At 41.4% G+C, this 16,948-nt stretch overlaps 1 protein-coding gene across 1 annotated transcript in view; it reads right to left on the bottom strand.

Annotated features, from left to right (window-relative positions):
- Positions 1-5,623, bottom strand: part of RFX6 (regulatory factor X6) — a 39,588-nt gene extending 33,965 nt beyond the window's left edge. The window contains exons 1-4 of the mRNA XM_061366183.1: positions 5,105-5,623; positions 4,656-4,812; positions 3,050-3,173; positions 768-829 (exon numbers count right to left, since the gene is read on the bottom strand). Coding sequence (XP_061222167.1) covers positions 768-829; positions 3,050-3,173; positions 4,656-4,812; positions 5,105-5,288 — 527 coding nt within the window. The 5' untranslated portion in view covers positions 5,289-5,623. The remainder of the gene's footprint in view (positions 1-767; positions 830-3,049; positions 3,174-4,655; positions 4,813-5,104) is intronic.
- Between the last annotated feature and the right edge of the window lie 11,325 nt (positions 5,624-16,948).

Below are 16,948 nucleotides of genomic sequence, written 5' to 3'. Positions count from 1 at the left end.
ACACACTAGGCAGTTGTTTCATTTCCTTATAAGTAGTGTTCCCCTGTTAAAAAACAAAATCAGACTGGGGACAATTCATCAGTCCTTCCTCAGCAGTCTTGACATCAGGACATAGAAGGGAGGTTAGATGTAAGTGAATATATTGCTACCACTGTTCACCACTGGTTACCACTGGTTTACTATGACCAAAAGCATAATGTCAGAACTAATACAAATATCACCACAGGTGATATATAATTATCTGATCTATTCCTACAGCCTAATATTCCACAGATCAAATATACAAATTAACTGTATACATTATTTATTAAACGACCACACTATAGGACTGTACTTTTCAGAGTTTTTATGAATTGCCTGCAACATAGACCAAATGTATTCCTTCTTCTCAATTTAAGGCATTTTTTTTCCTAGTGTCTTTAAATTAATCCATATAGTTACATAAGGAAGACAAAGAAAGTTGTTAGGTTTGCAAAAGGCAAAGAAAACCACAGTTATTTACAATAAATGCATGGTTCTATAAATATGACAAGGTTCAGAAGCTTAATTAGTTTAATTTAGAAACTATACCTGAAGTAATGTTTTCAAAACTCAAAACTCTCTATCAGTTTCATTATTGAACGTTATCATTTGCAGCTTGTCACCTGAATAAAACCCCCATGCCCGTGAGGATATGTTATACTAATTATATATAGTGGAGACATGGAAACACATGTCATTCATAGAACGAATTCTGTTGGTGGATACACAGATGAAGCGCGCCTTACTTTGAATGGCCCCTTGTTCCAAGCCGCCTTGTGGTAAGGAGAGGGAATTTCTGGCGAATGGTCTAAGGAGAAAAAAGCTGTGTTAGTTTCCAACACCGGTACGCTTTCTTAGCAATCTGTTCATAGAAGAATAGTAGTGTTAGTATATGGTGTAATGAAGTCCATGAATAAATATCTGTGACACATCACAACAGAAACAATTAAGCATGCAACACTACAGACGTGGGAAAGAGTGGCTGGAAAGCTGCTCTGCAGAAAAAGGCCTTGGGGTGCTGACTAACAGCTGAACACGACTGACAGCTTGTGCCCAAGTGGCCAAGAAGGCCAGCGGCATCCTGTCTTGTATCAGACATAGTGTGGCCAGCAGGGCCAGGGCAGTGATCATTCCCCTGTACTTGGCACTGGTGAGGCTGCACTTCAAATATGTTCATTTCTGGGCCCCTCACTACAAGAAAGACAGTGAGGTGCTGGAGTGGATCCAGAAAAGGGCAACAGAGCTGGAGAAAGGTCTGGAGAATCAGTCTTAGGAGGAATGTCTGAGGGAACTGGGGTTGTTTATTCTGGAAAAGGCTCAGGGGGACATTATCACTCTCAACAACCACCTGAAAGGAGGTTGTAGTGAGGTGAGGATCAGTCTTTTCTCCTGAGTAACAAGCGATAGGACAAGAGGTAACAGCCTTATGCTGAGCCAGGGGAGGTTTAGATTGGATATTAGAAAAGAATTCTCCACAGAGAGGGTGGTCAGGCATTGGAACAGGCTGCCCAGGGCACTGGTGGATTCACCATCTCTGAAAGTGCTCAAAAAACATGTATATGAGGTCCTCAGTGATACGGTGTAGTGGTGGTCTTGGCAGTCCTGGGGCTATGGTTGGATGACCTTAAAGGTCTTTTCCAACCTACTTGATTCTATGGTTCTATGATTCCATGCTTTTATCCTTTCATCCTTTGTCCCTCTTGCTATGTAACTCCAGTCTCCCCACCCATAAACTTCTTCCTACCCTTCCCAGATGTTCTTCCCTTCCATTTCAATTCTACAGTTTAAAATCTAGTTTTCTTCACCAGGATCCTGCTTCCTTCAGGTCCCTAAAGTGCAACCATACCTTTTGCTTCAGAGACCTAAACAAAACCAGGGAAAGGTCTGCCCTCTAGCCATTCTGTTTACAGTTAAACAACTACAAATGAATTTATTTTTAATTTGGAAAGTGTGATCTGAAGGTGAAAGCAAGCAAATATTTGTCTCACAGGTACTTCTGTGTCATTGACTATCAAAGTGTTGAACAGTCTTAAACTTATTTATGCTCACTAAAACCCTATGAAATTTTCCTTTAGCTCTATGTTGCACATAAAGAGTTCATGTTACATGATTTAATCCAAATCAAGCAAAACATTCTGTCACTGTAGTCCTGAAGTTGAGATTAGTGCCCTAAAAATATCCTACTCTTCCTGTGAAGAATGATGTTTAAGGCAAAAGGTTTATAAAGTGAAAAAGTAATTCAGTAATAGAGGTAGAAGATGTATCTAATAGACAGATCACTGTCATAACAATGTTTATATAGAAAGCTATTGTCTTCCTCATTTATACTGAAACTGTAATGAAAATTAGACACTTTCTCAGTATAGCTAACTCAAGAGAAAAAAAAAGTTAAGTGAACATTTTATGAACTGGATTTAAAACCCATTATTATTATGTAATTAAATTAATGCATTTTGCTATGTATGAACAATGACTAGATCAGTACTGTTTAAAAAAAGATGATCCTTGAAGCATTTTTGGTTTCCTGTTTCACTAGCTACTGAGAATTTAATTTGGAGAGTTCACATCTCCCTTTCATTAAATGATTTTAGGATTAATTGTAGAGAAGGGTAGAAAAGAGGATGAAACAACACTTTTTCATTCAGGAGCTCTCTGTGTTATTAATTTTTATTCCTCTTCTTGTATTTCTTATTGCGTCACATCTCACTTTACACTGCCTTTAGTATAATTAAAAGTGTCCTCCATGTCAGATCTGTTTTTGTGGAAAGAACCCTGTTAACATAATCATTAAAAGGGAAAAGAAAAATCTCTCTGAGAGAAAGTCTTTGTTTGTATGAAATAGCAATAAATGAAAGGGAATCTCAGTTTCCTAAATCTGATGTCACGGAATCCTGTCATACGAAACAATGTAGTCTGATTCCATGCGTGTAGAAAATGTGAATTTGAGAGGAACTACAACACAGGTGTACTAAATTGCAATACCATCAAAGTATTAATACAGTAAATTATGAAGGCATTTACTCTTTACCTTCCCAAAAGTTGCAGCGCAAGCAGGTTCCAACTTCTCTTTTCTGCAGAAGTCTAAATAATGTGCATATAGGATGCATCTTGGTAAACAAACTCCTTCACAGACAATGTAGTTTTCTTCCAACCTGTACAGAGAAAGAAACTGTCAGAGTAAGAAGCAATATTCCATGTCTCCTGATCTCATTTTCCCTCTCGATTTTGGTACTGCCCTCTTCTTTTTTAATTTTACTGAAAAATTCCATGAAAACATCCAAATAAGTTTCTCCTGAATAAGGCAGATACCACAGACTAACTTCACTCTTGACGTTTATGCTAGTTGCAGAATATGGGAAATCTGGGGCCAGGCTCCTTTCCTTAGTGAGTCTTTTTCAATGTTTGAGCTTTCTGTTTTATAGACATTATCATCACCCAAGAACCAACCTTGCTCTGAAAATAAGAGCACTAAGTAGGCTATGAAAAGTTTAAGTCTGTCCTTTGAATAGAGCAGGGGCTTGGACTTGCATCTTCTGCCCCACTGTGTTTTTAATACCTGTGCTATCATGTCTTCTTTTCCTACCTTTGCTTTTTAATGCCCACACTGGACCTGAAACCATTTCTTGACCAAACCATACTGAAAAGCAAAGAACTGGCTTTTTGTGAAAGGGTTGCCTTTTTTATGTAGCTTCCAAATCAATTTACAGAATACAAGTGCCTACTGATGTTCATTATAGCAAAACTTTAAAAACTGAAGTAAAAAACCAGATGTCTTTGCTTGAACTGAACTTTTGTTAACAGCTGGGTATTTCACTGTTGTCTTGTTTCTTTATCAGTTTACAGTATTTGCTATTCCTGGGATGATGTGCAGTCTATTTCTTTCTCAAATTACACAAATTTGTAAGAAAATACTGTGCAGTTAATGCTGCACACAGAATAGTTTTGCACTGACTCATTGGACCCAAATCCTTACAATTTATGCTCTAAATCAGATGTAAACTAGACTATGAAACTGGGTAACTTGGGTTACTCTCATTTTTCACTTAGAAGGAAAAAAAAAATATCTAGATTTACAGTCTGTATTTTGTAACTAAATTCCGTTTAATCCAACACCACTCCTTCCTAATTTCAAATGTGCTTTAACAGAAACATTTATCAGTTACTGTCTGCAGAATTTTACCTGCTATTTGGTTATATTTTGCCCAGATAAAATGAAGTTAGAAGTTCCATGCAGGGTAGATTCTGATGTAAAAATATACATTATAAGGCAGTGGAAATCTAACAGCCATAGCCTTAAAGGATAATTAAAACATTCATCCACAAAAGTAATTCTTCAGTAATGCTTCATTTCTACATTTTTTTCGATAGGTTTCATCAACAGCCACTTACTGTGAGAATCTGTTGGAGATTTCGGTTAACTGATAAACCTCTGCTAGAGATTTGGGGGTGGATGTCCTTATTCGTAGACGAGGCTTATCCGAAATAAAACCCACCACTAACCAAACATCACCCCTAAACCCACAGATTACAATTATTCCTAAAGGATCTGTGAGGTGCAGCACTCCTTGCAGCCTCGGCTTCACAGGGAGGTCCCACCGGGGCAGGGCGGCAGCCGTGCGTCTGGGCAGTCCTACCATTGAAGGGTGAGCTGCGTCTGCTTCTTCTTGTCCTTCATGATCTGCGCGACGCTCCTCTTCGCAGACGGGCTCTGGACCGCAGCTTTCAGTACGCTGTCGAGAGTGCCTGCATCCTCTTCTTCCGAGGACAGGGCTTCGTCGTCAAAGCGTGTTTCTGAGGGCCGGCGGATGAGCAAGAAGAGAAACCCAAGAGCATCGTTACTGTCCGGCAGCCCGCCGCCTCCTCCCGACGCGGCTGCGGCGCTGGCCCCGTAGGCGCCCGTTTAACCGGCCGCCCTGCCCGCCGCTGCCGGAGGGGACGGGCCGGGCCGGGCAGGGCCGCCCAAGGCAGGAGCCCGAGCAGCACCGACGGTTCGGTGGCCCGCCCGCCGCGCCTCGCTCGTGCTGCCTGCACCCTCCCTGCCCTGCGGCTGCCACAAGGGCGCTGCCGGCGCCCCACTTCGTACCTGCCTTGATGCCGGCGGGCAGCGCAGGCTCCGGGAGCCCCCTCTCGGGGCCCTCCGCGGCACACAGCCCCTCCTCGGCGTAGGGCAGCAACTCCGAGTAGCAATCTTCCTGCGCGGCGGAGGGCACGGCTTGCGCGGCAGGGAGGTGCAAGAAGGCGTCCTCTTGCTCGGGTCCCTTGGCCATGCTTCTCACCGCCTCCTGCTCAGCCCCATGGGCGGTGGGACGAGGCGACGGCGGCCTTAGGGAGCAGGGGGCTGCTCCTGAACGGGCAGGGGCGGCCCGCGGGTGCCACTCCCTCCTCACGGCTGCTCCCCCGTGTTCGCGGAGGGGACTTCTCCTGGGATTCTGTCGCTGACGGGAGGCAGCGGGGTGTTCTGCGTGCCCCTGCCTGTCCCTGCCTCCCGTCTCCCCGCCCGCCGTGGTGCTCAGTCGGGCTGGTCGCACCTGGTCGGGAGGGGACAGGGGATGGCTGGAAGCCCAGGAGGTTCAGGGGAGCCTGCCTGCTCTGCTGGGAACTTAATGATTAACTCCTGCCAGCGGTGGCTCCCGCTTCTGTGAAGGTGCAGCTCTTGGCCCGCCGCCCTGTCGCGACAAAGACAAGGGGCGACCGCAGGGGGTCCCCGCATCTCTTCCAGAGCAGAGGGCTCCTGCAGGGCCTCCCCTCATGCACTCCTATGAGAGCAAGGGGTGCTGATTAGCAGGCACCTCCAGGGATGGGGCAGCCGCAGCTTCTCTGGGTAACTTGTTCGAGTGTCTCATCACTAAAGAGTATTTCTCACCATAGAGAAGAATATTTTCCTAGTATCTAATTTAGATCTACCCTCTTTCAGTTTAAAGCCATTACATCTTACCCTGTCCTTCCATGCTCCTGTCAGAAGTCCCTCTCCAGAATTCCTGTAGGTTCCCTTTAGGCACTGGAAGCTGCCCTTAAGGTCTCCTCTGAGCCTTCTCTTTTCCAGGCTGAACATGCTCAACTCTCTCAGGCTTTCTCCATCCTCTGATCATTTTCATAGCCTCACTGTGGACTCACCCTCTTGTGTTGGGGGCCACAGAGGTGAATGCAGTACTCTGGGTCTCACCAGAGTAGGGGGACAGGATCCCCTCATTCGACCTGCTGGTCACGCTCCTTTTGATGCAGCCCAGGATACAGTTGGTTTTCTGGGCTGCAAGAATACACTGCTGGCTCATATTGAGCTTCCCATCACCTGGCACCCCCAGATCTTTCTCCTCAGAGCTGCTTTCAATCCAGTCTCTGCTCAGTCTGCATTTGTGCTTTGGGTTGCACCAAGTTATTAGCACAATTAGTTATTAGCATAACTCATTGAGACACTTCAGTTTCTGGTTTCAATTGCTTTGTTTTGAGGTAAAATCACATTTGACCCTCTGACTTCTCTGTGACTTTTGGCTGACCCGAGTGCCTCAGAATTTGGCCCTCAAGGATCAATATTTCTACAATATAATAAAATTTCCCAGCTACTAATCCTTATGTTGAACATTTGTGGGCAAAATCCTACGTCTTTTTGGTTGTAGGGACCTAAACGTAGTTATTTCTTAAGACCAGGAGTTTCCTTTTCTATGACATTAGAATATCCACAGTGATTCTAATGAATTCTAACTACCATCAACACATGGATTAATTGAACTAGGGGTCCAGTCCAGGGATCAGCTAGTTTTCACTCTGGGATTACAGACAGGTATCATTATACCTATATGATCCAAAAATAATTTCTCTCACTTGTTCTTAAAACGTCCAGTGATGGAGGATCACATCATGCCCAGATCATCTGTCAATGAAAAATTTCTATTAGTATCAAACAATCTCCCTTCAGCTTGTATCCACTGCTTCTTTTTTCTATCTGTATAAGAACATGATTACCCCTGTTCTATTTTTGTCACTTTGCCCGTATTTGAGGACTGTTAGCATGCCTCCTTTCTGGCTGTCATTTCATTTCCAAAACCAAACAAGTACAACTTAAAAATGGTGACACCATTCCACTCTTGGAACTAAACCAATTGCCCTAGCTTTTGTTTTCATCTTCTACGTTAATTATTTCACCTCTCATTACCTTCTTTCAGACCATTCTTGCTTCCATCCAGTTCCAGCTGTTCTCATTGTACCGCATTGCTTCTATTTACAGGCCCATTTACCAGTCTGTTGAGCCAGATTCAACTCTGCCTTTAGTGGCATCTTTGCTTTTATTTTTGTTAGTTTGCCTGACTTCCCTTGAGCCTTTGCCTCACTAATGCATTCTGAAGCACCTATTCCACCATAGCAAGTCATCACTAGTCCATCTTCTGCTTACTGGACCTTAAATGTGACAAGTTGTCGCACCTGCCTATTGAAGTTGTTGATTTGAGGCAACTGAAAAGGTCTCTTACAAAATAATTAACACACTGTGTACCCCTCTTTTTACCTCAGGGAGTTAATTCCTGGTTTTCTGTTGTTTGATATACTCTCAGAAGCATGCATCCTGATGGAAAGATCATATTTCATATAAACAAAACATATGTTTTCATTATCACTTAGCTTTCTTACCCCTGTACTCTCTTTGAAGGCTAGTATCATAGCTAGAAAAGTGCTCTGAGTCCTTCTGAGCACAGTTATCTGAGATGCAAAACCAAATTTCTCAAAATGGATTCCATGTTAGAAGCAAATCTTCAGGATCTAACTCAAGTTTTAATCCAATAGTCCATCTATAGATTCAATGAAATTAGAAGAATAAGCTCTTGGACTAACCCTCCTGCAGCAGGGATGGTTTTTCCCCTGCACTGTGTGAGAATCAGCTCAGCAACATCTAACAAATAATGCAGCAGATGGGAAGAATATCCCTGTACTTTAGTTGATTACAGATAGATGTTCTGTAGGTGGTTTAGGAGTCAAAGCAGTAATTTTAGAGCAAGGTATTTCATATTTTACCTAATACATATATATATATTTAAGTTAGCAATATTACAAGAAAGAAAAGCATTTCCCAAAGGCTAGATCTGATTTTCATCTGTGTCTCAAAAATTTGTCATAGCTGAGAAGAGGCAGTTTCCCTGAAAGCTGGGAACACGGCTCTCATCCTGTATCAGTCAAAAGGCTGGTTTCTGCTAATCGGTGCCTTAGACAGAGGGCTGGGAAAAGCTGTACCAACATTTCCTGACACTAGATTCAAACAGTGCAGTGGTGAACTCTTTGGAGAAGAGGCCAGGGAGGATCAGGGTGGTTCATGATGGCCTGGGATATAATTTTATTTTTATCATCATTAACTCCACATTTGAGCTGTTGGTGACTTTATTGTTTGCTAGAGTCTGCAGAACAAAGTGAGTCTGAGGGTATTGGGACCTCCTGCTCTCTCCCATTCCTGGGATTCAAAGACTGACTGTCCCTGCGTAACACCTCTCCTTCACTCAGTCCTTTTTTGAGATCTACAAACCCCCTCTGAGCAGCAACTCTGTGTGTTCCTGCTCTTTGCTGTAGCAAATGATGGACACCAAGAGCTATGGCAGGTAACAGTCTTATTACATGTTTAAGCTCCCTGCTGCTGGAGTGGGCTGTCCACCCAAGATGCATGATCTTAGCCTTTGGGAGACAAAAAGGGTGTTGGACTGGTGCAGAGCTAGGGTAGCTAGAGCCAGAAGTACCACAGATATGACAGCATTGCTAGGGACTAGGAACAGGTAGTATCATTTTCTGGTGCATCCACTGAGAATTATGATTCTATCAGTATTGCTCATTACTGAGTGAAAACTGAATTATGAAGTAGAACTGTTAAATTATATATCCACATGTATCTATTTCTTGTCATTGTATTAAAAAATTGTATATATGTGTGTGTGTGTGTATATACATATATATATTTAACTGAAATCATGGCCCAGAGAGGTGATGGGTGCCCCATCCCTGGAAACATTCAAGGTCAGATTGGATGTGGCTCTGAGCAACCAGATCTAGCTGAAGATGTCCTTGGTCATTACAGGAAGGTTGAACTAGGTGACCTTTAAAGGTCCCTTCCAGCCCAAATTGTTCTATGATTTTATGATATGTCCTTGAAGCATAGGGTCCCTCTTGCCTGACTTTGTCTCAGAGTTAGTTTTCTGAGTCTGATCCAGTCACTTCAAGACTCCCTTTATAGTCAGTGCAGAAGAAAAGGTGTCTCCCAGGGATAATTCATACAAGGCACATTACCCACTGATACAAATCATCCTCTCACAAATCTGTTTCTCTTCCTTGTCTGTACTGAGAGCCTAGGAAGTCTTCCTTAGTTTAAAGTGAATTTTGTAATGGTTCAGTCCCACCAAAATTCAACAGATTCTGTTATGCAGCCTGGAGTGAATGCTCATGCACACGTGCTCTGTAGCACAGTAGAATAATTTTTCAATAATTTGCATGTGAAATATCTTTTATATCAGCACTCAGGTATCGCACCATTTTATCTTGTTGCACTGTTCCTTATTCTTGTTGCCAACACAGCACATTGAAACAAAATGTTTTCAACTTTATTTGTATCAGTGTGAATTGCCAGTAACAATAACCCACTTGAGGGGCTCTGTGTGTTGTATTGGAAAAGGTTTGGGAAGTAAATGCAGCAACAGAAATACAATTTGTTATTGATCTCTTCTTGTGTAACTTCATGGTGTTTGCATAAGTGTTAGAAACTGTTTCACCTCATATCCTCGCTCTGATGTGGTGTTGATATCAGGACTATTTGATAGACTCTAACACCTATTTATTTCCAAATATGCTGACAGTATATTTGGAATATTTGGACAGTATGTATGTAACAGTATGGTGCATACCAGTATTCCACAAGGAAATAATGAAGAAATTTCTCATTATCATCAGTGTTTGTCATTCCCTCTGCCTTGATGTAGCATGATTCTAGCTCTCTCGATGCTCTGTTTCTGGTTTCCTGTGACTCATTACAAGGAACAGTTTTAAATACCAACAATTCCATGACAATTCCAATAAGATTTTTCTTTTTTCTTTTTAGTTTTTGAGATAATTTTTTTCTCAACCAAAAAAAAAAAAAAAAATCGTTGCACTAATCTGAAAGCCTCTCTGCATTTTGCCCTGTTACTGACAACACCTGTTGAAATGATATAACCAGGAATAAGTTCATTAAGCACAAAAATTTCTTTAGAGAAATATCTATCTAAGAATAAAGAGTCTAAGTACTGAAGCATCCTCCATAATATCGGATTTATTTTTTCCAATAGTTATCCAATAAACTTGATAAACTTGATAAACTAATTGTAATGATGGCTTTAGAACATCATTCACTATCCAGAAAAATTCTTTGCCTTTCCATGTTTATTGCAGCTTTTTTTCTGAGCCCTTCCCAAGGTGCTTATACCTCAGCAACTCCTAAATAATTTCTCTCAAGAACTTGTTTAGTTCTGGTGGCTTGAGTCACTGCTTGTGTGAATACAACCAAATGAAACCAAAGCAAATGAGAAAGGAAAGGGAAAGAAAGAAGAGGGCCCTCAAAGTTTTACCACTTCTCCATTACATCTCTCTCCTGCTACAGAAGAGGATACTCGTACCATCCATTTCTTCCACACAGTGATGTGGCTCCTCTGAAACTTGGAAGAAAAATGAGGTGGGGAGAGATACAAAGTGGGATAAAGGGGGGAGAAGTATCAGGTAAGGAAAGAGCCATTCTTAACTGTGAGGCCAAGGACTTCTCTCAGTGGGGAAGAGGAGCATCCTTCACTGCTCGGCTGTGCCAGCCCAAAAGCTATAGGGGAGGATTGTAACCTGCACTGGTGCCTTTTGCCCTCAGCAAGCTCTGTGAGCCTCCCTGCTAGTCCTGATGCCATGAAATCACACAAACGAGGCTGAACTTTCTCTGTGCAGCCAAGAGAATGACTGATAATGTTCAAAACTATGGAACTTCAGTCAGCATGAGCTACCGGAGGGGACAGCTGTGCAGCTCCGTGCTGTGCGCGTGTGTGTGTCTACACAAACATACCACAAGAAAACAAACTGATTACTCAAAGGATGTCATTGCCCATGTGCCTGACTACCTTCTAGCTTTTAAGTTCCCATTGTGGCTTATTAACAATTTCACAGCCTGCATTATGTCACCCTGAACTTCTTGAGTTTGTTTTCCTAATGCTGAATATCTTTTCTCAACTTGTCGCTGAAAAGGTCCACAAACCTTTGCCTGCCAATAACTATACAAGCAGTCTCAGATCTGTGAAAGCAGAGGCTTGTCAGACTACCTAATTCAGCATAGAAGTTTAGGGTTCCCTTTGTAAGGAAAAATTGCCGGCATCCAGTAGATGGTGATATTTAATAATGTATTTCCTGCTCGGTCTCCAGCTGAGAAGGCCAGACATGTCTGTCTGTCCCATTACATTTGGATACTTTACTTATTTCTTGTTCTTAGAATCACAGATTCTAAGGTTGGAAAGGACCTTAAGATTATCTAGTTCCAGCCCTTCCTGCCATGGACAGAGACACTTTCCACTAGACCAGGTTGCTCAAAGCCCCATCCAGCCTGGCCTTGAACACTGCCAGGGATGGAGCATTCACAGCATCTTTGGGCAACCCATTTCAGTGCCTCACCACCTTCACAGTAAAGAACTTCTTCCTTGTATCTAACCTGAACTTCCCCTGTCTAAGTTTAAACCCATTACCCCTTGTCACGTTGCTAGAGACCCTGATAAATAGTCCCTCTCCAACATCCACTCATGCTTTTTAAAAGAAAACCCATTGCTTTGTATAAAAGTAGACACTTTTGTTTTTCTTAAAGAGGAAACTTCAAAATAAATAAACTATCATTGTATATTTGTGCGACACCAACCCCTTCACAGTTCACGTCTTTACCCTCTACAGGGAGACTCCATATTTTATTGGTAGACAGGGTAAAGTGCAGGTGGAGACTTCATAGCCTGACCTCGTGTAGCTACATGGAAGTAAAAATTTCCCATGCTTACCTCTCTCTTGAGCTGATGTTAGACAATTATCTAAGGTTACTTATCTAGATCTTAAAATGCCGTTTTTCAGTATCTATTCTTTTTTTCTTTGCCAAATTAAGAGAAAATGTTTGTATTCATATAAGTACATGCTCCTACAATCTTGCAGACTGAACAGCCACTTAACTACTCATGTATTTGCACTGCTCTTTGGTGGGCAGGATCCAGGAAAAGAAAAGTAAGGAGGCCAGCTGAGTTTTTCACTGGGCAGCTACACAAACATCTCCTGTTCCCTCTGAATGACCCAGTAATAGAGCTGAAGTTAGGGAATATGTTCACCCTTGAAGAAGTGGTTTTGAGAGTTTCTGCAGATACTCCAAGCACCTCTATCAGCAACACTTGTATACCTAACCAATCTGCAAATAACTGCTAAATAGGTGTTAACAGAAGCAAACCACTAAAGTCAAGGGACTATTCTCTTTATGTAAAGCTGAGTCCTAAAGGCTCTGCCACCAGCTGGGTATACCTCCCTAAGTGCTGCATTCACCGATGCTCACCAATGCTGAAAACAGGTTGCTTTCACCTTCCGTGTCTCTCTGTCCATCCTATTCCTGGCCACACACTCCTGCTGCTAACCTTGTGCCAGCTTTAGCACTTGTCAGACGCTTCTCTGACAGTTTAATTCACTGAAATAACAGAAAACAAGACCAGAAAAAAGCTAGTGAAAAGCTTTCTGACATTCCAATAAGTTAAATCAGCCAGGGAGGATGATGGGAGCTAGGATACAGGTGGGAGAGTACAGCTGGGACTGAGGGAAAGGGAAGGAGGATGGGGAAGGATACAGGAGGGAGAAGGTACGTAAGATCGGAGGAGGAGCAGGATTTCTTTACTTTTGCAGCAATAAGATCTGCTTAACTGCTTGCGGAACCACAGACCTATGAATAGTTGTCATGGGTAATGTGCATCTGGCAAAAGGTACTTTGCAGATTTATGCAGGTTTTTTTGTACAAATGATCTCCCAGTTGCTGTGCAACTTTACAGTTCTGTAATGTATTACTAATATCTTCTTTTATTTTCTTTTTTTTTTCTTTATATTTTTTGCCCAGTCCCAGGCTTGACTTTCCATCTTTTATGGAATATTACCAATGTCCTTCCTGCTATGCATGACTAGAAGTGTGCTGCCTTAGGAAGCTACCAAGTGCTGTGATGGGGTGTATCTGATTCTGGTGTCCTGTTGCTTTGGATAATTCTGGTTTTCACTCCAGATTTTAGATTTTTTTCCCTTGAAATTGATTAACCACAGTCTACAGAAGGCCTCCGGGACAGGCAGCATCCTCACTTGGAAGTTACTCAAGCCCTCAACCTGGAAACAAGATCACTGCTCGCCCTTTTGCGTATTCTTATTTGTAGCATATGGTCCTTATTGAGATGCAGAAATGAGGCTTGGAATCTGTTTCCTGGATGGAGAGGCATTCATGAACTCAGTAGTCTCTGAGTTATAATAATTCCAGCAAGTTTTCCTAAGGTTAGGAACCAAGTGTTTGCAGCCACCTGCCCCTGGCTTTCACTGACAAAATGGTGCTTGGCAGAAGCTGATGTATTATAGTGAATTATTTTTAAATTCTGGGACAGAAGAAAAAGTTACGATGTTTTTCTACATTACATATTTGGACAATATTTTTTAAATAATGTTATATATATTATACTTAATCACAATGTCAAATCAATTCAATGTCTGATCTAGAGGCAATAGTATTCTTCCCAGTGACTTCAATGGGCTCTTGATTAGGTTTTTATTTGCTAAGTAAATAATAGATAGAAGTTCAGTTTCCCACATGTACACAATCATAGTGTTATTGTGCCCTAAGTAAAATCACATATTCTTGCCAGTAACAGATTCTGGAATCTGCTCAGGAGGAAAATGAAGTTTGATTGATGTCTGTGTCTGTGAAGTGATGTTTCTTACTGAGAAAGATCTCTTATTTTCACGTACAGATTGGTCATTTCCCTTTCAACTCTAACCATTCTAAGATTCTATGCTGTTTTCAGAACTTTTGAGCACAAATACTGGCAAAAGACAAGATCCTTGGGATTGCTGGCACAGTGGACAGAAACCCAGCCGTTCCTTGGAGAGGGCACAGTGTAAAGCCTCACATGCCACAGAGGATCTGCGTTGAGAAGGATTTCTTGATAAAGAGGTACTAGATCTGCCCAGTAACTGTCAAATTCTTGGTAGGCAGTGTGCTTTGCAAATCACTGACGTTAAATAAGCAAGCTTGCTCACTTCCTCCTGTGCTCAACACACCAAGCTAAAGGAGGCTGAGTGTCTCCTCAGTCCCAGCCAGCCTCAGCTAGTCCTTTCCTTCACTCAGAACTCCTTCAGCACCACCTGTTCAACCTGCTAACTGTTTTGAAAACATCAGAAAGGTCTTTGCTGTGTCTCTTATCAACAGATTAAGCCAACAGAACATTTGTGCAGGATTTAGCAGTACATCCCGCTGCAGTCTGAACAAATGTGAGCTTGAGTTAATGGCATACTGAAGTAATGGATGGGTTATTACAGTGGTACTCAATAAAAGCCGCTAGAAGAGACAGGTCTTACTGCTTCCTTTTAGCATGTCTGATTTGCCCTTGGAAAAGTCACATGCGCTCTCTGTAAAACAAAGTTAAATGGTTCCTTGGGTTTGGTTAGCCTGTAAATCTTTTGGGGGAAGAACTGTTTCTTATTACGTGCAGTGCCTAGTGTGTAAGTGCCTTTAGTACAAGTGCCTATAGATGCTTATAGTAACAAGCTATGGAAGTATTACAATTCATAGTATATGCTGATATTTATGAAAAGGGCCATTACAATTATCTTGTGCAGGACAAAGAAGTTCTTACTTTTTTATAGGTATAGGTTTTTCCTGACTTTTCCATGCAACCTTCCTATTATTCTTTACAAGGACTCCACAAAAGATTCTCTCATAATACTTTTATTTCAACAGTCAGGGGAATCCCACAAAGAACTTTGTCAGTCCCACAATACTTTCTATTTTTGGGTGAAAAATGATAAGATGTCGTAGCAAAGACCTGCTTTTTGCCTTCAGCTATATTTTTAATTTTTAATATACGTGCATATAAACGTGCGGAAAACAGATATGGATTTATCTGCTTGTTTATCTAAATTCCAATCAAATGTTACTGCTACACTTCATTAAAAACAAGGCACTGGGACATGCATTGTTCACAAATGGGAAATAATGTAAATAAAACAGACCAAATAAGGGCTAGACCTGGTAAGAACAGGAAAGCTCTCATGCGAATGAAATTAATGATAAGAAACTCCGGGGACTGTATTCCTTCAAAACATTTTCTGTTGGATCAATGGGATGAAATAATTCTGACCCTAAGATACTATTTTAAGAAGGATTTTTTTCTCTGATATTTTATATAGGTTGCAACAGGCACTTTAATGTCTACTGAAACAGCAGCAACTTCCTCAGATCCTCTGGATTTGAGCTGGAAAGGCAGTTTGAAGTACTTTTAAAAATTCTGCACCTAAATTAGTCTTCAAACAAGGATATTATCTGTACCGTAAGCGTTGACAAAGCTGTGTACTTATGTGCAAAAGGGTTTAGGAGAGAGATTGCCAGTGGTGGTGTATCTCTGTTAAATCCTCTGAAACATAACTTTCCAATTAGTGAACACGAACCAAAAAATTATTTCCTTCTGTCCTCTATACTTATCTCATAGAATAAAATTATTTTTAAATTGAGTATTTGTTTGAATAGATCACGTACCGAAATCTGGAATGCCTCTTCAATTTGTATTTTTTGATTACTATGTGGTTACTGTGCCACAAAATGAAGGATGGCTCCAAGCCAAGAGAAGCATAACTATGGACAACCTCCAAGGACCAACATTTGAGATTTTCTAAGCAAAACTGCTGCAGAGAGTTTCATTCTTCTTAGTGTAGGTAGCTGTCCAGAGCCACACAGGCCCATGGTGAGTGTTGCTTTTTCTTATCCTATTATAGAGGAATTTTACTGTTGTTGATAGCAGCAGGGTAGGTGATACAACATTGTCTGGCTCAGTCATATCTAGTATCATGTTAGGCAGCTAGGAAAAAAACTAAATCAAGTTCACATACTCATACACCTCTTCATTCTACTTCCCTTTAGAGACTGCACTGGTTTTTTGAAGTTAAATGAGTTCTCTCACAAGTCCATTTAATTCTTAAAGCACTTGACAGTGCTAGTAGGGAAGGGGATGTGCTTTGCCTGTCATTTAACAGTGGTCTAGCCACTTAGGTATCAAAATGAAGAACGTATAATGATTACTCTTAAGAATATTTACTTTCAATTACAATTGAATTGTTTGTTGTTGGTGTGGGTTTGGTTTAATTTGTGCATGAGAAACAATGATGGTGCCATTGTAGTCTGGGAATATTCAAATACAAGAAGGTAGTCTTTGACGGCATTCAAACTTGGCATCTCATTGGCTATTGTTCTTTATGTTGTAAATCAGCCCACTATCAAGCATGGAATGTAAGTCTGTGATCAGAAGGTATGATCTGTGCAAGGCCAGATGATGTATGGGGTAAGAAGCTGTTTGACGTACATACACTGAATTGTGTGTCAGTAGTACTATAATATAATAGTCATACTCATAACAAAATAATATTGTAATTGTCTTCCTTGTTCTAGCTGTTTGGTTTTGCTTGCTACTTGGATACGTATACAAAACTAGTATTTCTTGCAGATGAGCTATTTGCATTTCTTTTCTTTTGTTCTTCCACTAACATTTATAACTTAATAACACAATGCAGAAGTTACATTGCCATGGCAGGGGAAAACACTACATGATCTTTAAAGGTGTGTTCCAACCCAAACCATTCTATGAGTCTAAAAAGCTGCTGCCCACATACACCTTCTTAGACAAATGTATGTGAAGAATTC

Source organism: Neopsephotus bourkii, unplaced genomic scaffold (assembly GCF_033783945.1).
Source record: "Neopsephotus bourkii isolate Nb327-2 ecotype Australia unplaced genomic scaffold, CSIRO-AGI_Nbou_v1 NB_1314, whole genome shotgun sequence".
Taxonomy (NCBI): Eukaryota; Metazoa; Chordata; class Aves; order Psittaciformes; family Psittacidae; genus Neopsephotus; species Neopsephotus bourkii.
Note: the sequence above shows the minus strand (reverse complement) of the source record. Positions and strands in the feature narration are given on the sequence as shown.